The sequence below is a fragment of the Bubalus bubalis genome, chromosome 23 (genome assembly GCF_019923935.1).
Source record: "Bubalus bubalis isolate 160015118507 breed Murrah chromosome 23, NDDB_SH_1, whole genome shotgun sequence".
NCBI classification, from domain to species: Eukaryota; Metazoa; Chordata; class Mammalia; order Artiodactyla; family Bovidae; genus Bubalus; species Bubalus bubalis.
Window position 1 is genome coordinate 42422097 of NC_059179.1, and position 20993 is coordinate 42443089.

The 20993-nt window shown below is 53.1% G+C and overlaps 1 protein-coding gene across 50 annotated transcripts in view; it reads left to right on the forward strand.

Moving 5' to 3' along the window:
* The window catches only part of DMBT1 (deleted in malignant brain tumors 1), a 104349-nt gene that overhangs the window by 67948 nt on the left and 15408 nt on the right, over positions 1 to 20993 (forward strand). For 38 of the 50 annotated variants that reach the window (XM_045164153.1, XM_045164158.1, XM_045164164.1 and 35 more), the window contains 24 exons: positions 338 to 367; positions 940 to 966; positions 2037 to 2360; positions 3140 to 3169; positions 4729 to 4758; positions 5310 to 5633; positions 6409 to 6438; positions 7011 to 7037; positions 8107 to 8430; positions 9206 to 9235; positions 9808 to 9834; positions 10904 to 11227; positions 12008 to 12037; positions 13597 to 13626; positions 14179 to 14502; positions 14916 to 14942; positions 15537 to 15569; positions 16363 to 16389; positions 17121 to 17274; positions 17571 to 17773; positions 18173 to 18493; positions 18995 to 19021; positions 19617 to 19649; positions 20442 to 20468. In XM_045164153.1, the coding sequence (XP_045020088.1) occupies positions 338 to 367; positions 940 to 966; positions 2037 to 2360; positions 3140 to 3169; positions 4729 to 4758; positions 5310 to 5633; positions 6409 to 6438; positions 7011 to 7037; positions 8107 to 8430; positions 9206 to 9235; positions 9808 to 9834; positions 10904 to 11227; positions 12008 to 12037; positions 13597 to 13626; positions 14179 to 14502; positions 14916 to 14942; positions 15537 to 15569; positions 16363 to 16389; positions 17121 to 17274; positions 17571 to 17773; positions 18173 to 18493; positions 18995 to 19021; positions 19617 to 19649; positions 20442 to 20468 (2763 nt within the window). The remainder of the gene's footprint in view (positions 1 to 337; positions 368 to 939; positions 967 to 2036; positions 2361 to 3139; positions 3170 to 4728; positions 4759 to 5309; positions 5634 to 6408; positions 6439 to 7010; positions 7038 to 8106; positions 8431 to 9205; positions 9236 to 9807; positions 9835 to 10903; positions 11228 to 12007; positions 12038 to 13596; positions 13627 to 14178; positions 14503 to 14915; positions 14943 to 15536; positions 15570 to 16362; positions 16390 to 17120; positions 17275 to 17570; positions 17774 to 18172; positions 18494 to 18994; positions 19022 to 19616; positions 19650 to 20441; positions 20469 to 20993) is intronic. The other 12 variants (XM_045164159.1, XM_045164166.1, XM_045164163.1 and 9 more) reach the window with 11 other exon arrangements.

The following is a 20993-nucleotide window of genomic DNA, read 5'->3' on the forward strand; positions in this document are numbered from 1 at the left end:
CCTGACAGATCACACATGGGACTTGACCTGCAGCTGGCGCCCCATCTCAGTGTCTCAGTGGATCCATAAAATTGTGGGCCTGACGATTGGCTCCGGGTCCACTGTGTCATCAAGACACAGAGTCAATCACCTTGACTTTGGAAATAAGAGATGCTGGTCTGCTGGGACCTCTCAGGAGGAGCATCTTTGGAGGGTTGAGGATGGCAGAGGCCCCGCCCTCCATGGCAGAGCAGGTGCATGCACTGACCCCTCACCTGGTCTGCATCTTAGCATCACCCCTTTGCCCCATGGAGCCCGTTCTGTGCACTGTGTCTGACCTGCCTTCTCTCTCCCCCAGCTGCCCAGACCCATTCCACGGTTGTGCCAGGTGAGTCCTGCTGCCTCTTGACTCTGGATGTCCCCTCCCGCCAGTAACCCTCAGGGCCCCCAACCGGCAGCCCCAGGAGGGGACTGTGGAGGTTTTCCACCTCTCAGTACCTGCTCTGGTCACTCTAGAGCACATAGACGGTTCCAGATGAGCCATAATTCAGGCATCTGATGCTCTGAACTGGCTCAGTGATTTCAGACTCCCCAGAGCTTTGGGTGACAGGATGGTGTGTCCTGGGGTCATTTCTGCTTGAATCCATTCTCTGGACCAAGAGTTTTGTGTATGGAGAGGACAGAGCTTTCTCCTAGCCTCCACCCAAGGCCAAGTCCTAGGTGTTTATATTACCAAGAACTACCCAGTCAGCAGGACATGCTGATGGCTCTGTGGGCTGTGCCACCTCAGATGAGTATGTACCTTGATGACATGATCTGGGCTCACAGCAAACTCTCAGAAAAAGCTTCTTCTCCCCAGACTGTGGAGCCCCTCAGAACCCATTATCCTGATCCCAGTCACAGGAACTAGACCAGAATTCTACGGACCTTCTTTGTAATCCTGCTCTGTTTCCCCTCCAGATTGGTGGTATCCAACAACTGACTATGGTGAGCGTCATTCAGATCCTGCTCAACTACCAGCATGCAACATCACAGTCCACAGGACACGGGTGCAGTTCTTGCCTCTTGGGTCCAGGTTCTGAGGTTACTACCTCATCTAATCTGGACGGTTGCCTTCACTTGCCAGAGTTATGGATAAGCTTTACCTACGAGTTGTGCCATATGTTACTCAGAATGCTTTTGTTTGCAAGTATTAGGATGGCCGCTCACACTCTCTTAATTTGGGCTGGTGCCACGGCCTACATATCGAGGATATTGAGCCATAAGACAACCTTCAGGTACAGCAGGATCCAGAAGTTCCAATACTCTTTGTCCCATGCACTTTTCTGTCCTCTGCTTGGTTTTGTTTATGAGCTTCACTGTCAGGTGGCTTCCTGCCAGGGGGCAACTGTCAGCCACAAGTCTCCTGCCACAGGAGGAAAGAGCCTTTTGTTCTCGATGTTGAGCAGAAAGTCCTGGAGGGATTGTGAACAGCCTGCTGGTAATAGGTGCCTTCTCCCCAGTCATCTCCAAGTCCTCCAATGATATTCAACAATTCCAAGGTTATTTCAGGATTCAAGCTTAAAAAAAAAAGCTTCAAGCGACACTTTGTGTGTGAAAGTACCTGAATACGTACTGAGTGGGAAAGTCTTCAGAATAACCCTGGGCTGATGGAGTGGATCCCATTAGGGGTGAATGGCCGATCTTGGCACCTTGGTGGGATTGGGAAGCTGTGTCAGTGGTCTCCTTTGCAGAGGCTCATTCTATGCCAGAGGTCTGGGATATAGGTTGCCCACACAGGCTGTGGGCTTCCCCTCTTCCCACCTGCATCCTGAGACAGGATTCAGTGTCTGAATTGCCGAATTTGGGAATGCCATTAAGGAACATGCAGAGCTAGTCCACAGTGCAGTCAAGGTTTCTATCACACAGCCATCAGAGATAAAGACCTGTTCAGTCAAGTCCTTATGGACTCACTGCCTAGACCTCGGCAGCCTTTCCCTGGAAGAATTCTGAATCTCAGTCCTAGTGCCTTTTCCTTCAGGAGAAACAGGAGGCTGACTTTTCCTGTCTCCGTCCAGGAACCGAATCGGGTTTGGCCCTGAGGCTGGTGAATGGAGAACACAGGTGTCAGGGCCGGGTGGAGGTCCTGTACCGAGGCTCCTGGGGCACCGTGTGTGACGACAGCTGGGACACCAATGATGCCAACGTGGTCTGCAGGCAGCTGGGCTGTGGCTCGGCCATTTCGGCCCCAGGAGGTGCCCGGTTCGGTCAGGGCTCAGGGCCCATTGTCCTGGACGACGTGGGCTGCTCAGGGCATGAGACCTACCTGTGGAGCTGCTCCCACAGCCCCTGGAACACACACAACTGCGGACACAGCGAGGATGCCAGCGTCATCTGCTCAGGTGGGTCTCAAATATGCTGGGTGCGCTTCTCTGGAGGTGGTTTCTTGCTCACATTCTGATCCCCTCGCGAAGCACTCTCTACATTTCCCTTTCCCTTGAAATCCTCTTAGTGCTTTGCTTATTCAGTATATTAGCTTTGTCTGACCCCTGGGCATGTAGATTGAGAATTACAAAAACGAAAGAAACCAAACGGAAAGTGACATTTCGCTCCATGCCCCAGTGCAAACCAGAAGCAAAGAGCGCATGTCTGCCAGGAGTTCTCTGAGCAGAGATCATGGGCTGGGGCTGCCAGTGGCCCCGGTTCTGCCCCCTGAGCCCTGGACCATGGCCCCTGCAAGGAACCGGGAAGCACGGTCTAGACACCAGAACTGCTGTGAGCAGGGCAGTGGCCCCTGTGTGACCTGCCAGGCACCGCCTCGTCATCCCCTAAGGTCGAGCCTGAGAGATCACACACGGGACTTGAACTGGAGCTGGGACCCTGTCTCACTCCTCAGTGGATCCATAAAAGCTGTGAGCCCGGCAACTGACTCTGGATCCCCTGTGTCATCAAGACACAGAGTCAATCACCTTGACTTTGGAAATAAGGATTGCTAGTCTGCCGGGACCTCTCAGCAGAGCATCTTTGGAGGGTTGAGGATGGCAGAGGCCCCGCCCTCCATGGCAGAGCAGGTGCACGCACTGACCCCTCACCTGGTCTGCATCTTAGTATCACCCCCATTACGCCTGTGGAGCCCCTTCTGTACTATGTGTCTGACCTGCCCTCTTTCTCTCTTTCCCAGCTGCCCAGACCCAGCCCACGGTTGTGCCAGGTGAGTCCTGCTGCCTCTTGACCCCAGGATGTCCTCTCCCCAGCAGTCAGCCCCATGGCCCCCAGCCAGCAGCCCCAGGAGGCAACTGAGGAGGTTTTCTACCTCTCAGTACCTGCCCTGGTCACTCTAGAGCACGTAAATGGTTCCAGATGAGCCATAAGACAGGCATCCTCTGGACTGGCTCAAGATTTCAGGACTTCGTGGCTACACAGTGTCTCCCAGAGCTTGGGTGACAGGGTGGTCTGTCCTGGGGTCATTTCTGCTTGAACGTATTCTCAGGACCGAGAGTTCTGTGTATGGAGAGGACAGAGCTTTTTCCTGTCCTCCACCCCAGGTGGAGTCTCGGTGATGCTATCACCAAGAAGTACCCAGTCAGCAGGGCATGCTGACGGCTCTATGTGCTGTGCCACCTCGTTAGATGAGTGTGTGCCTTTGATGACATGATCTGGGCTCACAGCAAACTCTCAGAAAAGGCTTCTTCTCCCCAGACCGTGGAGTCCCTCAGATCCCACTGTCCTGTTCCTGGTCATAGGAACGAGACCTACCTTGATTCTACTGAGCTTCATTGTAATCCTGCTGTTTCCCCTCCAGAATGGTGGTATCCGACAACTAGTTATGGTAGGCGTCACTTGGATGCTGCCGAACTCTCAGGGTTCAGTGTCTAAATCTTGGCTTAAAGCTCTGTGTTCGCCACCTCATTCTATGTCAGGGATTCCGTCTACTCATCAGAACTGTGGATAACCTTCTCCTACCCGTTAGAGAATGTATTAGTCAGGCTGTTTCAGTTTCCATGTGGTAAGATTTCAACTGACGCTCAAGCTGGACTAGGACCTAGTAACTTTCATGTCTAAGACATTTAGTCATAGTTCTGTCTTCAGGTACAGCTGGATCCAGAGGTTCCAGGACTATCTGTCTTAACCACTTTTCAGACCTCCGATTTTTATGTGTTTGGGCTTCACTCTAACTTTCCTTCCTGTCATGGGGGCAGGGGTCAGCTCCAAGTCTACATCCCAACAGGAAGAAAGAGCCTCTTTGTTCTAGACCTTCAGCTGACAAGTCCTGGAGAGCCTGGCAGACTCAGGTTCTGCCTCCTGAGTCCTGGACCGTGGCTCCTCCAAGGAACTGGGAAGCACGGTCAGGGCACCAGGTCTGCTGTGAGCAGGGCAGTGGCCCCTGTGTGACCTGCCAGGCACCGCCTAGTCATCCCCTAAGGCCGAGCCTGACAGATCACACACGGGACTTGACCTGGAGCTGGAGCCCTGTCTCTGCCTCAGTGGACCTATAAAAGCTGTGAGGCTGACGATTGGCTTCGGGTCCACTGTGTCATCAAGACATAGAGTCAATTACCTTGATATTGGAAATAAGAGATGCTGGTCTGTTGGGACTTCTCAGGAGGAGCCTCTTTGGAGGGTTGAGGATGGCAGAGGGCCCCCCACCCATCCATGGCGGAGCACGTGCATGGACTGACCCCTCAGCTGCTCTGAACTTAGCATCCCCCCCTTAGCCCACGTGAAGACCCTTCTGTGCACTGTGTCTGACCTGCGTTCTCTCTCCCCCAGCTACCGAGACCCAGACCACGGTTGTGCCAGGTGAGTCCTGCTGCCTTTTGACTCCAGGATGTCCCCTCCCCCACCGTCACCCCCAGGATTCAAGCTTAAAAAAAAAAAAGGCTCAAGCTACACTTTGTGTGTAAAAGTACCTGAATACGTACTGAGTGGAAAAGTCTTCAGAATACCCTTGGGCTGATGGAGTGGGTTCCCACATAGGGGTGAACGGCCGAACCTGGCACCCTGGTGGGAATGGGTAGCTAGTGTAAGTGGTCTCCAGCTGCAGAAGGTCATTATATCCCGGAGGTCTGGGATGTAAGCTGTGGGCTTCCCACCAGCATCCTGAGACAGGATTCAGTGCCTGAATTGCTGAGTTTGGGGATGCCATCAAGGAACCTGCAGAGCTAGTCCACAGTGCAGTCGAGGTTTCTATCACATAGCCATCGGAGATAAAGAGTGAGGACCACGCTCAGTCAAGTCCTTATGGACTCACTGCCTAGACTTCGGCAGCCTTTCCCTGGAAGAATTCTGAATCTCAGTCCTAGTGCCTTTTCCTTCAGGAGAAACAGGAGGCTTTTCCTGTCTCCTTCCAGGAACCGAATCGGGTTTGGCCCTGAGGCTGGTGAACGGAGGTGACAGGTGTCAGGGCCGGGTGGAGGTCCTGTACCGAGGCTCCTGGGGCACCGTGTGTGACGACAGCTGGGACACCAATGATGCCAACGTGGTCTGCAGGCAGCTGGGCTGTGGCTCGGCCATTTCGGCCCCAGGAGGTGCCCGGTTCGGTCAGGGCTCAGGGCCCATTGTCCTGGACGACGTGGGCTGCTCAGGGCATGAGACCTACCTGTGGAGCTGCTCCCACAGCCCCTGGAACACACACAACTGCGGACACAGCGAGGATGCCAGCGTCATCTGCTCAGGTGGGTCTCAAATATGCTGGGTGCGCTTCTCTGGAGGTGGTTTCTTGCTCACATTCTGATCCCCTCGCGAAGCACTCTCTACATTTCCCTTTCCCTTGAAATCCTCTTAGTGCTTTGCTTATTTGGTATATTAGCTTTTGTCTGACCCCTGGGCATGTAGATTGAGAATTACAAAAACGAAAGAAACCAAACGGAAAGTGACATTTCGCTCCATGCCCCAGTGCAAACCAGAGGCAAAGAGCGCATGTCTGCCAGGAGTTCTCGGAGCAGAGGGCATGGGCTGGGGCTGCTGCTGGCCCCGGTTCTGCCTTCTGAGTCCTGGACCGTGGCCCCTCCAAGGAACTGGGAAGCACAGTCTAGACACCAGAACTGCTGTGAGCAGGGCAGTGGCCCCTGTGTGACCTGCCAGGCACCGCCTCGTCATCCCCTAAGGTCGAGCCTGACAGATCACACATGGGACTTGACCTGCAGCTGGCGCCCCATCTCAGTGTCTCAGTGGATCCATAAAATTGTGGGCCTGACGATTGGCTCCGGGTCCACTGTGTCATCAAGACACAGAGTCAATCACCTTGACTTTGGAAATAAGAGATGCTGGTCTGCTGGGACCTCTCAGGAGGAGCATCTTTGGAGGGTTGAGGATGGCAGAGGCCCCGCCCTCCATGGCAGAGCAGGTGCATGCACTGACCCCTCACCTGGTCTGCATCTTAGCATCACCCCTTTGCCCCATGGAGCCCGTTCTGTGCACTGTGTCTGACCTGCCTTCTCTCTCCCCCAGCTGCCCAGACCCATTCCACGGTTGTGCCAGGTGAGTCCTGCTGCCTCTTGACTCTGGATGTCCCCTCCCGCCAGTAACCCTCAGGGCCCCCAACCGGCAGCCCCAGGAGGGGACTGTGGAGGTTTTCCACCTCTCAGTACCTGCTCTGGTCACTCTAGAGCACATAGACGGTTCCAGATGAGCCATAATTCAGGCATCTGATGCTCTGAACTGGCTCAGTGATTTCAGACTCCCCAGAGCTTTGGGTGACAGGATGGTGTGTCCTGGGGTCATTTCTGCTTGAATCCATTCTCTGGACCAAGAGTTTTGTGTATGGAGAGGACAGAGCTTTCTCCTAGCCTCCACCCAAGGCCAAGTCTAGGTGTTTATATTACCAAGAACTACCCAGTCAGCAGGACATGCTGATGGCTCTGTGGGCTGTGCCACCTCAGATGAGTATGTACCTTTGATGACATGATCTGGGCTCACAGCAAACTCTCAGAAAAAGCTTCTTCTCCCCAGACTGTGGAGCCCCTCAGAACCCATTATCCTGATCCCAGTCACAGGAACTAGACCAGAATTCTACGGACCTTCTTTGTAATCCTGCTCTGTTTCCCCTCCAGATTGGTGGTATCCAACAACTGACTATGGTGAGCGTCATTCAGATCCTGCTCAACTACCAGCATGCAACATCACAGTCCACAGACACGGGTGCAGTTCTTGCCTCTTGGGTCCAGGTTCTGAGGTTACTACCTCATCTAATCTGGACGGTTGCCTTCACTTGCCAGAGTTATGGATAAGCTTTACCTACGAGTTGTGCCATATGTTACTCAGAATGCTTTTGTTTGCAAGTATTAGGATGGCCGCTCACACTCTCTTAATTTGGGCTGGTGCCACGGCCTACATATCGAGGATATTGAGCCATAAGACAACCTTCAGGTACAGCAGGATCCAGAAGTTCCAATACTCTTTGTCCCATGCACTTTTCTGTCCTCTGCTTGGTTTGTTTATGAGCTTCACTGTCAGGTGGCTTCCTGCCAGGGGGCAACTGTCAGCCACAAGTCTCCTGCCACAGGAGGAAAGAGCCTTTTGTTCTCGATGTTGAGCAGAAAGTCCTGGAGGGATTGTGAACAGCCTGCTGGTAATAGGTGCCTTCTCCCCAGTCATCTCCAAGTCCTCCAATGATATTCAACAATTCCAAGGTTATTTCAGGATTCAAGCTTAAAAAAAAAAAGCTTCAAGCGACACTTTGTGTGTGAAAGTACCTGAATACGTACTGAGTGGGAAAGTCTTCAGAATAACCCTGGGCTGATGGAGTGGATCCCATTAGGGGTGAATGGCCGATCTTGGCACCTTGGTGGGATTGGGAAGCTGTGTCAGTGGTCTCCTTTGCAGAGGCTCATTCTATGCCAGAGGTCTGGGATATAGGTTGCCCACACAGGCTGTGGGCTTCCCCTCTTCCCACCTGCATCCTGAGACAGGATTCAGTGTCTGAATTGCCGAATTTGGGAATGCCATTAAGGAACATGCAGAGCTAGTCCACAGTGCAGTCAAGGTTTCTATCACACAGCCATCAGAGATAAAGACCTGTTCAGTCAAGTCCTTATGGACTCACTGCCTAGACCTCGGCAGCCTTTCCCTGGAAGAATTCTGAATCTCAGTCCTAGTGCCTTTTCCTTCAGGAGAAACAGGAGGCTGACTTTTCCTGTCTCCGTCCAGGAACCGAATCGGGTTTGGCCCTGAGGCTGGTGAATGGAGAACACAGGTGTCAGGGCCGGGTGGAGGTCCTGTACCGAGGCTCCTGGGGCACCGTGTGTGACGACAGCTGGGACACCAATGATGCCAACGTGGTCTGCAGGCAGCTGGGCTGTGGCTCGGCCATTTCGGCCCCAGGAGGTGCCCGGTTCGGTCAGGGCTCAGGGCCCATTGTCCTGGACGACGTGGGCTGCTCAGGGCATGAGACCTACCTGTGGAGCTGCTCCCACAGCCCCTGGAACACACACAACTGCGGACACAGCGAGGATGCCAGCGTCATCTGCTCAGGTGGGTCTCAAATATGCTGGGTGCGCTTCTCTGGAGGTGGTTTCTTGCTCACATTCTGATCCCCTCGCGAAGCACTCTCTACATTTCCCTTTCCCTTGAAATCCTCTTAGTGCTTTGCTTATTTGGTATATTAGCTTTTGTCTGACCCCTGGGCATGTAGATTGAGAATTACAAAAACGAAAGAAACCAAACGGAAAGTGACATTTCGCTCCATGCCCCAGTGCAAACCAGAGGCAAAGAGCGCATGTCTGCCAGGAGTTCTCGGAGCAGAGGGCATGGGCTGGGGCTGCTGCTGGCCCCGGTTCTGCCTTCTGAGTCCTGGACCGTGGCCCCTCCAAGGAACTGGGAAGCACAGTCTAGACACCAGAACTGCTGTGAGCAGGGCAGTGGCCCCTGTGTGACCTGCCAGGCACCGCCTCGTCATCCCCTAAGGTCGAGCCTGACAGATCACACATGGGACTTGACCTGCAGCTGGCGCCCCATCTCAGTGTCTCAGTGGATCCATAAAATTGTGGGCCTGACGATTGGCTCCGGGTCCACTGTGTCATCAAGACACAGAGTCAATCACCTTGACTTTGGAAATAAGAGATGCTGGTCTGCTGGGACCTCTCAGGAGGAGCATCTTTGGAGGGTTGAGGATGGCAGAGGCCCCGCCCTCCATGGCAGAGCAGGTGCATGCACTGACCCCTCACCTGGTCTGCATCTTAGCATCACCCCTTTGCCCCATGGAGCCCGTTCTGTGCACTGTGTCTGACCTGCCTTCTCTCTCCCCCAGCTGCCCAGACCCATTCCACGGTTGTGCCAGGTGAGTCCTGCTGCCTCTTGACTCTGGATGTCCCCTCCCGCCAGTAACCCTCAGGGCCCCCAACCGGCAGCCCCAGGAGGGGACTGTGGAGGTTTTCCACCTCTCAGTACCTGCTCTGGTCACTCTAGAGCACATAGACGGTTCCAGATGAGCCATAATTCAGGCATCTGATGCTCTGAACTGGCTCAGTGATTTCAGACTCCCCAGAGCTTTGGGTGACAGGATGGTGTGTCCTGGGGTCATTTCTGCTTGAATCCATTCTCTGGACCAAGAGTTTTGTGTATGGAGAGGACAGAGCTTTCTCCTAGCCTCCACCCAAGGCCAAGTCTAGGTGTTTATATTACCAAGAACTACCCAGTCAGCAGGACATGCTGATGGCTCTGTGGGCTGTGCCACCTCAGATGAGTATGTACCTTTGATGACATGATCTGGGCTCACAGCAAACTCTCAGAAAAAGCTTCTTCTCCCCAGACTGTGGAGCCCCTCAGAACCCATTATCCTGATCCCAGTCACAGGAACTAGACCAGAATTCTACGGACCTTCTTTGTAATCCTGCTCTGTTTCCCCTCCAGATTGGTGGTATCCAACAACTGACTATGGTGAGCGTCATTCAGATCCTGCTCAACTACCAGCATGCAACATCACAGTCCACAGACACGGGTGCAGTTCTTGCCTCTTGGGTCCAGGTTCTGAGGTTACTACCTCATCTAATCTGGACGGTTGCCTTCACTTGCCAGAGTTATGGATAAGCTTTACCTACGAGTTGTGCCATATGTTACTCAGAATGCTTTTGTTTGCAAGTATTAGGATGGCCGCTCACACTCTCTTAATTTGGGCTGGTGCCACGGCCTACATATCGAGGATATTGAGCCATAAGGCAACCTTCAGGTACAGCAGGATCCAGAAGTTCCAATACTCTTTGTCCCGTGCACTTTTCTGTCCTCTGCTTGGTTTTGTTTATGAGCTTCACTGTCAGGTGGCTTCCTGCCAGGGGGCAACTGTCAGCCACAAGTCTCCTGCCACAGGAGGAAAGAGCCTTTTGTTCTCGATGTTGAGCAGAAAGTCCTGGAGGGATTGTGAACAGCCTGCTGGTAATAGGTGCCTTCTCCCCAGTCATCTCCAAGTCCTCCAATGATATTCAACAATTCCAAGGTTATTTCAGGATTCAAGCTTAAAAAAAAAAGCTTCAAGCGACACTTTGTGTGTGAAAGTACCTGAATACGTACTGAGTGGGAAAGTCTTCAGAATAACCTTGGGCTGATGGAGTGGATCCCATTAGGGGTGAATGGCCGATCTTGGCACCTTGGTGGGATTGGGAAGCTGTGTCAGTGGTCTCCTTTGCAGAGGCTCATTCTATGCCAGAGGTCTGGGATATAGGTTGCCCACACAGGCTGTGGGCTTCCCCTCTTCCCACCTGCATCCTGAGACAGGATTCAGTGTCTGAATTGCCGAATTTGGGAATGCCATTAAGGAACATGCAGAGCTAGTCCACAGTGCAGTCAAGGTTTCTATCACACAGCCATCAGAGATAAAGACCTGTTCAGTCAAGTCCTTATGGACTCACTGCCTAGACCTCGGCAGCCTTTCCCTGGAAGAATTCTGAATCTCAGTCCTAGTGCCTTTTCCTTCAGGAGAAACAGGAGGCTGACTTTTCCTGTCTCCGTCCAGGAACCGAATCGGGTTTGGCCCTGAGGCTGGTGAACGGAGGTGACAGGTGTCAGGGCCGCGTGGAGGTCCTGTACCGAGGCTCCTGGGGCACCGTGTGTGACGACAGCTGGGACACCAATGATGCCAACGTGGTCTGCAGGCAGCTGGGCTGTGGCTCGGCCATTTCGGCCCCAGGAGGTGCCCGGTTCGGTCAGGGCTCAGGGCCCATTGTCCTGGACGACGTGGGGTGCTCAGGCTATGAGACCTACCTGTGGAGCTGCTCCCACAGCCCCTGGAACACACACAACTGTGGACACAGCGAGGATGCCAGCGTCATCTGCTCAGGTGGGTCTCAAATAAGCTGGGTGCCCTTCTCTGGAGGTGGTTTTCTGCTTACATTCTGATCCCCTTGCAAAGCACTCTCTACATTTCCCTTTCCCTTGAAATCCTCTTAGTGCTTTGCTTATTCAGTATATTAGCTTTTGTCTGACCCCTGGGCATGTAGATTGAGAATTACAAAAACGAAAGAAACCAAACGGAAAGTGACATTTCGCTCCATGCCCCAGTGCAAACCAGAAGCAAAGAGCGCATGTCTGCCAGGAGTTCTCTGAGCAGAGATCATGGGCTGGGGCTGCCAGTGGCCCCGGTTCTGCCCCCTGAGCCCTGGACCATGGCCCCTGCAAGGAACCGGGAAGCACGGTCTAGACACCAGAACTGCTGTGAGCAGGGCAGTGGCCCCTGTGTGACCTGCCAGGCACCGCCTCGTCATCCCCTAAGGTCGAGCCTGAGAGATCACACACGGGACTTGAACTGGAGCTGGGACCCTGTCTCACTCCTCAGTGGATCCATAAAAGCTGTGAGCCCGGCAACTGACTCTGGATCCCCTGTGTCATCAAGACACAGAGTCAATCACCTTGACTTTGGAAATAAGGATTGCTAGTCTGCCGGGACCTCTCAGCAGAGCATCTTTGGAGGGTTGAGGATGGCAGAGGCCCCGCCCTCCATGGCAGAGCAGGTGCACGCACTGACCCCTCACCTGGTCTGCATCTTAGTATCACCCCCATTACGCCTGTGGAGCCCCTTCTGTACTATGTGTCTGACCTGCCCTCTTTCTCTCTTTCCCAGCTGCCCAGACCCAGCCCACGGTTGTGCCAGGTGAGTCCTGCTGCCTCTTGACCCCAGGATGTCCTCTCCCCAGCAGTCAGCCCCATGGCCCCCAGCCAGCAGCCCCAGGAGGCAACTGAGGAGGTTTTCTACCTCTCAGTACCTGCCCTGGTCACTCTAGAGCACGTAAATGGTTCCAGATGAGCCATAAGACAGGCATCCTCTGGACTGGCTCAAGATTTCAGGACTTCGTGGCTACACAGTGTCTCCCAGAGCTTGGGTGACAGGGTGGTCTGTCCTGGGGTCATTTCTGCTTGAACGTATTCTCAGGACCGAGAGTTCTGTGTATGGAGAGGACAGAGCTTTTTCCTGTCCTCCACCCCAGGTGGAGTCTCGGTGATGCTATCACCAAGAAGTACCCAGTCAGCAGGGCATGCTGACGGCTCTATGTGCTGTGCCACCTCGTTAGATGAGTGTGTGCCTTTGATGACATGATCTGGGCTCACAGCAAACTCTCAGAAAAGGCTTCTTCTCCCCAGACCGTGGAGTCCCTCAGATCCCACTGTCCTGTTCCTGGTCATAGGAACGAGACCTACCTTGATTCTACTGAGCTTCATTGTAATCCTGCTGTTTCCCCTCCAGAATGGTGGTATCCGACAACTAGTTATGGTAGGCGTCACTTGGATGCTGCCGAACTCTCAGGGTTCAGTGTCTAAATCTTGGCTTAAAGCTCTGTGTTCGCCACCTCATTCTATGTCAGGGATTCCGTCTACTCATCAGAACTGTGGATAACCTTCTCCTACCCGTTAGAGAATGTATTAGTCAGGCTGTTTCAGTTTCCATGTGGTAAGATTTCAACTGACGCTCAAGCTGGACTAGGACCTAGTAACTTTCATGTCTAAGACATTTAGTCATAGTTCTGTCTTCAGGTACAGCTGGATCCAGAGGTTCCAGGACTATCTGTCTCAACCACTTTTCAGACCTCCGATTTTTATGTGTTTGGGCTTCACTCTAACTTTCCTTCCTGTCATGGGGGCAGGGGTCAGCTCCAAGTCTACATCCCAACAGGAAGAAAGAGCCTCTTCGTTCTAGACCTTCAGCTGACAAGTCCTGGAGAGCCTGGCAGACTCAGGTTCTGCCTCCTGAGTCCTGGACCGTGGCTCCTCCAAGGAACTGGGAAGCACGGTCTGGGCACCAGGTCTGCTGTGAGCAGGGCAGTGGCCCCTGTGTGACCTGCCAGGCACCGCCTCGTCATCCCCTAAGGCCGAGCCTGACAGATCACACACGGGACTTGACCTGGAGCTGGAGCCCTGTCTCTGCCTCAGTGGACCTATAAAAGCTGTGAGGCTGACGATTGGCTCCGGGTCCACTGTGTCATCAAGACATAGAGTCAATTACCTTGATATTGGAAATAAGAGATGCTGGTCTGTTGGGACTTCTCAGGAGGAGCCTCTTTGGAGGGTTGAGGATGGCAGAGGGCCCCCCACCCATCCATGGCGGAGCACGTGCATGGACTGACCCCTCAGCTGCTCTGAACTTAGCATCCCCCCCTTAGCCCACGTGAAGACCCTTCTGTGCACTGTGTCTGACCTGTGTTCTCTCTCCCCCAGCTACCGAGACCCAGACCACGGTTGTGCCAGGTGAGTCCTGCTGCCTTTTGACTCCAGGATGTCCCCTCCCCGACCGTCACCCCCAGGATTCAAGCTTAAAAAAAAAAAAAGGTTCAAGCTACACTTTGTGTGTAAAAGTACCTGACTACGTACTGAGTGGAAAAGTCTTCAGAATACCCTTGGGCTGATGGAGTGGGTTCCCACATAGGGGTGAACGGCCGAACCTGGCACCCTGGTGGGAATGGGTAGCTAGTGTAAGTGGTCTCCAGCTGCAGAAGGTCATTATATCCCGGAGGTCTGGGATGTAAGCTGTGGGCTTCCCACCAGCATCCTGAGACAGGATTCAGTGCCTGAATTGCTGAGTTTGGGGATGCCATCAAGGAACCTGCAGAGCTAGTCCGCAGTGCAGTCGAGGTTTCTATCACACAGCCATCGGAGATAAAGAGTGAGGACCACGCTCAGTCAAGTCCTTATGGACTCACTGCCTAGACTTCGGCAGCCTTTCCCTGGAAGAATTCTGAATCTCAGTCCTAGTGCCTTTTCCTTCAGGAGAAACAGGAGGCTTTTCCTGTCTCCTTCCAGGAACCGAATCGGGTTTGGCCCTGAGGCTGGTGAACGGAGGTGACAGGTGTCAGGGCCGGGTGGAGGTCCTGTACCGAGGCTCCTGGGGCACCGTGTGTGACGACAGCTGGGACACCAATGATGCCAACGTGGTCTGCAGGCAGCTGGGCTGTGGCTCGGCCATTTCGGCCCCAGGAGGTGCCCGGTTCGGTCAGGGCTCAGGGCCCATTGTCCTGGACGACGTGGGCTGCTCAGGGCATGAGACCTACCTGTGGAGCTGCTCCCACAGCCCCTGGAACACACACAACTGTGGACACAGTGAGGATGCCAGCGTCATCTGCTCAGGTAGGTTTCCATGACCGCCATTTTAGTGAGTGATTTTCTCCAACAAGAGCTCTTCTTTGCACTGTGGTCCAATCACACTGAGCTTCCATGGAAGATGGGCTATTTCTCTTCCTCTATCATGGATAGGTGTCAGGTGGATTTCATGTATCCACTGCAGCCCCTTCTGTATTGGGCCCCCAGAGCAGGGGTGTGATTACAGGTTGTAAGAGCAAATTCCCCTCAGACTGTTTTCATTTGTGGAGACTGATGTTCTGAGCTTGATGTTTCATATTCAGTTCTCCTGGACAAAACCCAGGTCGCCCTTTTCAGGCCATGGAGGGACCAGGCACTCAGCATCTCAGTCTCAGGGACCTGATGGGTTTCTTGCATTGAGCCTGGGTGATGAGGTTGATCATGCTTCCTCTTTCTTGCAGTTGCACAGATCAACTCCTCAACTCCAGGTGAGTTCCAGCAGCCCCACTCAGTGAGACTCCTCTCTGGGATTCCACTTCTCACGTTTATAAAAGAACACCCTCTTCCTAGGGAGTCATTTCCCTCCAAGGACTCTGGAGGCTGTCCAGTGACCGACCAGTGGAATCCCCAAGACCAGGGCTGTCACTCAGCTGTCCCTGGAGGGACCTCTGGCCCCCTGCCACCTCCTGCTGCCAGTGCCTGGTCAGAGCTACTATGAGGGGAGACAGGATTAGGTCCTCTGATCATTTCTTTGAAAATAAGTGTCCCAGTCATGCCATGCACACTGACCACTTAGAACTATGACCAAGTAGCAGACTCGCAAATATCTATCAGTTAAAAAATTTCTTCAGGTTGAAAGCAGTTCCCCAAAGTATCTTTTCCCACAGTGATAATACCTACTCCTGAATCAGGTGGGGAATTCTATGTACTTAGCCCACGTGGCCAGTAATACTGTAGGTGGGAATAGTCAAGTTTCTGAGAAATCTTTATTAGGACAAGGATTTCCTTTCTCCATCAAAATGATGATGATGGAATTTAACAATTTTCAGCAGCCTCCTAAAATCACTTGTTTTTCGCTCTAGGTTGGCAGCCACCACAAACCACAACCACTCAGAGTAAGTAACACAATTTTCCACCTGCCCCACAGGCCTTGGGTTTCCTCTCCCCAGGCTTGGCTGCTGGTCTCCGGGCTGCAGTCAGGGTGCTCACTCTCCAATGAGTCCACCTCTCCTGACTGTATGCCACGTGATTACCCCAGCTGATGTCCCAACCCCAGGAGGGCTGGGCCTCTCTCCAGGCTCTTCTCTGTCCTTTACTAGTCTGACCAGGATGAGATTCCTACGTCTAGTCAGTCTCTAGATGATGCTGACCACCTGTTTCTGTCCAACTCCTTGCCTGGGACACTAGTCGGGGGTCAGCACAGACTGGATGGACCCTGCTTCACCGCCGAGCTTGGTGTGTCACCCGCAAAGGCTCCCAACAGCCTGCTTCTGAGTTGCCACTGAACCACCGCTCCCTACCCCACCCTGCTTCCAGATTTTTCCTCTGCATGCTCAGGCTTCCCTCCTCCCCACCAGGCTCCCTACAGCAGCAGCAGCTTCAGCCCGCCCCTCCCCATGATCCATTCTCTCAGTGATGCTCGTCTTCAGCCAATGGCCAGATTAATCCCTCACATCGAGGAGGGGACATCAAGTTTGTATGAGTGAAATTGCCCAGATATTTGCTGTTGTTTGTGAAGAACGATATGCGAGATTGGTGTTTCCTATTCAGCTCCCTGGTGCAACTCCTAGGCCGCCCTTTTCTGGCCACGAAGGGGCCAGGCACTCAGCATCCCTCTCAGGAAACTGATGGCTTCACTGCAGCCCATTGTGGATGCTGAAGCTGATCATGCTACCTCTTTTCTTGCAGCACCAGGAATCAACTTCTCCACTCCAGGTGAGCCCCGGCAGCCCCACCCAGCCAGGTTTGTCTCTGGCATTCCACCGTCTCAGGTTTCCAGAAGGAGAAGAGCAGACTCTACCTGGGGAGTCATTTCTCTCCGAGGACTCGAATCGGTTCAGTGACCAGCCGAGTCCCCAGGACCAGGACTGTCACTCAGCTGTCCCTGGAGAGACCTCTGGTCCCCTGCCACCTCCTGCTGCCTGTGCCTGTTCAGTGAGAGAGAGAGGATTAGGTCCTCTGATCATTTCTATGAAAATAAGGGTCCCACTCATGCCATGCAGAACTGTGGCCATTTCCAAAACAGACGGAGTAGCAGCCTTACAGAGCTTTCTCTGCTAAATGCTCCTTCACATTGAGAGTAACCCCCAAATGATCTTTGCTGCTGCTGCTGCTAAGTCGCTTCAGTCGTGTCCAACTCTGTGCGACCCCATAGACGGCCACCCACCAGGCTCCCCCATCCCTGGGGTTCTGCATGCAAGAACACTGGAGTGGGTTGCCATTTTTAGGGCCCCTTGAAAACATCTGGTGCCAAAATGGGAAGGTGTGCTGCTGTGCATGCCAGTCCTTTTGGCCAGTCTCCGAGTAGGTGGAATGGTCAAGGCACTGAGAAGTTCTGCAGGAGGGAAAAGGACTTCCTGAAGACACTCACCCGGAACACAACCGCTGGTCACAACACCCCCAGAGACCCACCACAATGGGAATGTTCCTCTCTCTCTGCTCTACAGGTTCCTTTTCAAGTTGTGGTGGCTTCTTATCCAGTGCCAGTGGGAACTTTTCCAGCCCATCCTACCCAGGACACTACCCCAACAACGCCGACTGTGTCTGGGAAATACAAGTGAACCCCGGCTACCTCATAAACCTGGGCTTCGACACTCTGCAGTAAGTAACCCCCAGGCCACTTGGAGAAGGAGGCGTCTTCCATGGACCACCCAGTGGTTTGGGTTGGGTCCTGGGCCGGGAGGCTTTCTCGTCTTGGGTACCGTGGACGACGTTTCAGGTTTCTCTCATCCCCACCAGGAAGTATCAGACTATATTGGGCAGTCCTTTGATCTGATTAAGGAAGAGCAAGAAGAAGATCTTAGATTCGAGGACATTTCTCATAAAGTTCAAAATAGCTACAAAGTTTATGAGCAGCAGACATCCTGATGTTGACATGAACCCCGTTTTCCATACAGGTTGGAGACACACAGTAGCTGCAGTTATGACTATGTTGAAATCCTTAATGGACCGCTGAGTAGCAACGCCTCAGCGAGGAGAATCTGTCATTACACCAGGGAAATATTCACTTCTTATTCCAACCGATTGACTGTCCGATTTCGGAGTGACGGCAGTGTCCGAAAAACTGGTTTTTCTGCTTGGTATAACTCCTTTCCAAGAGGTGAGTACAAGACATAGAGAAGAGATCTGTAGTTCCCAAGGGGATGGGGTTTTGGGGAAGGGGTGGATGCGGATTTGGGGATTAGCAGATGCAAACTACTACATTCAAATGGATAAATGTCAAGGTCCCACTGTAGAGAACAGGGAGCTATATTCTGTAACCTGTGATAAACCGTGTGGAAAGAATATGGAAGCGGATGGGGAAAAGAATATATCTAGCAGATGAGGGATCTGAACTCTGTGATGTCAAGAGCCCCTTCCAGGTGGATCGGGTAGCTGTTTATTCACTGATCTGTGTCATTGGGTGGCTTTTGGGTTGGGGAAAGAACCAGGGGTTAATTGGCTTTGGGTGTTTGCTGGGGGATGGGGTTCGTCACCTCTTACAGCGTGCGTCTTTCAGATGTCAGCTTGAGATTGGTGAACTGGAACTCCTCCCATCCCACATGTGCTGGGCGTGTGGAAATCTACCATGGTGGCCAGTGGGGAACAGTGTGCGATGACAACTGGGACATTCAAGATGCCCAGGTGGTGTGCAGGCAGCTGGGCTGTGGATATGCAGTCTCAGCCCCAGGAAATGCCTACTTTGGCTCTGGCTCTGGTCCCATCACCTTGGATGACGTGGTGTGCTCAGGGGCGGAGTCCAGTCTCTGGCAGTGCCGGAACCGAGGCTGGTTCTACCACAATTGTGGCCACCGTGAAGATGCTGGAGTCATTTGCTCAGGTATTGGGTGATGTCATTTGCAGAAGGCCCCTTTCACCTCTGAGCTGCTGGAAACTGGAGCAGGGGAAACTGGAGGCCAGTGACTGATGGTGTCTGTGGCTAGTTCAGGGTGTCGGGGTGGGCAGGAGCTTGTCAGAGTACCCCTTGACTTGTGCACTCGGGAGACCTTGCAGAGGCCACTTCATCTCTGGTCCTTGTGCTGATCACTCAGCTGCTATCCAGCTTACCATTACTCTCCCATTTGCTTTATGGGCTTACCCTTGTGGCTCAGAGGGTAAAGAATTTGCCTAAAAGCAGAAGATGCTGGTTCGATCCCTGGTTTGGGAGGATCCCCTGCAGAAGGAAATGCAACCCACTCCAGTGTTCTTGCCTGAAGAATCCCATGGTCAGAGGAGCCTGGCGGGCTATGGTGTGTGGGGTCCCTAAAGTGCCCGAGATGAGTTAGCAACTAAACAACACCAACTTAGTGCGAAGGCTGATCGTGCTTCCTCTTTCTTGCAGATGTACCGATCAACTCCTCCACTCCAGGTGAGTCCCTGCAGCCCCACCCAGCCAAGTCCTCTCCGGGATTCCACCTCTCAGGTTTCCGATAGAAGAGCAGCCTCCTCCTGAAGAGTCATTTCCCTCCGAGGACTCTGGAGGCTGTTCAGTGACCCGCTGAGTCCTCAGGACCAGGGCTGTCACTCAGCTGTCCCTGGAGGAACCTCTGGTCCCCTGGCACCTCCTGCTGCCTGCGCCTGTTCAGAGCCGCTGTGGGGTGGAGAGGATTATGTCCTGTGATCACTTCTATGAAAATAAGTGTCCCAGTCATGCCAAGCAGGACTGTCACCTTGTAGAACTATGACCGAATAGCAGCCCTACAGAGGTTTATCTCTTAAATAATCCTTCATGTTGAGGGCGATTCCCCAAATGATCTTTATGACACAAGGAAAATATCTGGTTCTAGTATGTTTGGATGTGGTGTGTCTCTAACCCCTTTTGTCTGGTCAGTGTAAATTGGTATAATCAAGGCTCTGAGAAGTCCTGAAGTAAGGAGAACGATTTACTTTCTCCGTCAAACTCTTGAGAATGGAATTAAAAAATGATCCAGCAATATCCTAAAATCACTTGGTTTTCTTTCTAGATTGGCTGTCCCCAACAACTACACCCACTCAGAGTAAGTATCACATTTTCCACCTGCCCCGCAGGCCTTGGGTTTCCTCTCCCCAGGCTTGGCTGCTGGTCTCCGGGCTGCAGTCAGGGTGCTCACTCTCCAATGAGTCCACCTCTCCTGACTGTATGCCACGTGATTACCCCAGCTGATGTCCCAACCCCAGGAGGGCTGGGCCTCTCTCCAGGCTCTTCTCTGTCCTTTACTAGTCTGACCAGGATGAGATTCCTACATCTAGTCAGTCTCTAGATGATGCTGACCACCTGTTTCTGTCCAACTCCTTGCCTGGGACACTAGTCGGGGGTCAGCGCAGACTGGATGGACCCTGCTTCACCGCCGAGCTTGGTGTGTCACCCGCAAAGGCTCCCAACAGCCTGCTTCTGAGTTGCCCCTGAACCACCGCTCCCTACCCCACCCTGCTTCCAGATATTTCCTCTGCATGCTCAGGCTTCCCTCCTCCCCACCGGGCTCCCTACAGCAGCAGCAGCTTCAGCCCGCCCCTCCCCATGATCCATTCTCTCAGTGATGCTCGTCTTCAGCCAATGGCCAGATCAATCCCTCACATCGAGGAGGGGACATCAAGTTTGTATGAGTGAAATTGCCCAGATATTTGCTGTTGTTTGTGAAGAACGATATGCGAGATTGGTGTTTCCTATTCAGCTCCCTGGTGCAACTCCTAGGCCGCCCTTTTCTGGCCACGAAGGGGCCGGGCACTCAGCATCCCTCTCAGGAAACTGATGGCTTCACTGCAGCCCATTGTGGATGCTGAAGCTGATCATGCTACCTCTTTTCTTGCAGCACCAGGAATCAACTTCTCCACTCCAGGTGAGCCCCGGCAGCCCCACCCAGCCAGGTTTGTCTCTGGCATTCCACCGTCTCAGGTTTCCAGAAGGAGAAGAGCAGACTCTACCTGGGGAGTCATTTCTCTCCGAGGACTCGAATCGGTTCAGTGACCAGCTGAGTCCCCAGGACCAGGGCTGTCACTCAGCTGTCCCTGGAGGGACCTCTGGCCCCCTGCCACCTCCTGCTGCCAGTGCCTGGTCAGAGCTACTATGAGGGGAGACAGGATTAGGTCCTCTGATCATTTCTTTGAAAATAAGTGTCCCAGTCATGCCATGCACACTGACCACTTAGAACTATGACCAAGTAGCAGACTCGCAAATATCTATCAGTTAAAAAATTTCTTCAGGTTGAAAGCAATTCCCCAAATGATCTTTTCCCACAGTGATAATACCTACTCCTGAATCAGGTGGGAAATTCTATGTACTTAGCCCACGTGGCCAGTAATACTGTAGGTGGGAATAGTCAAGTTTCTGAGAAATCTTTATTAGGACAAGGATTTCCTTTCTC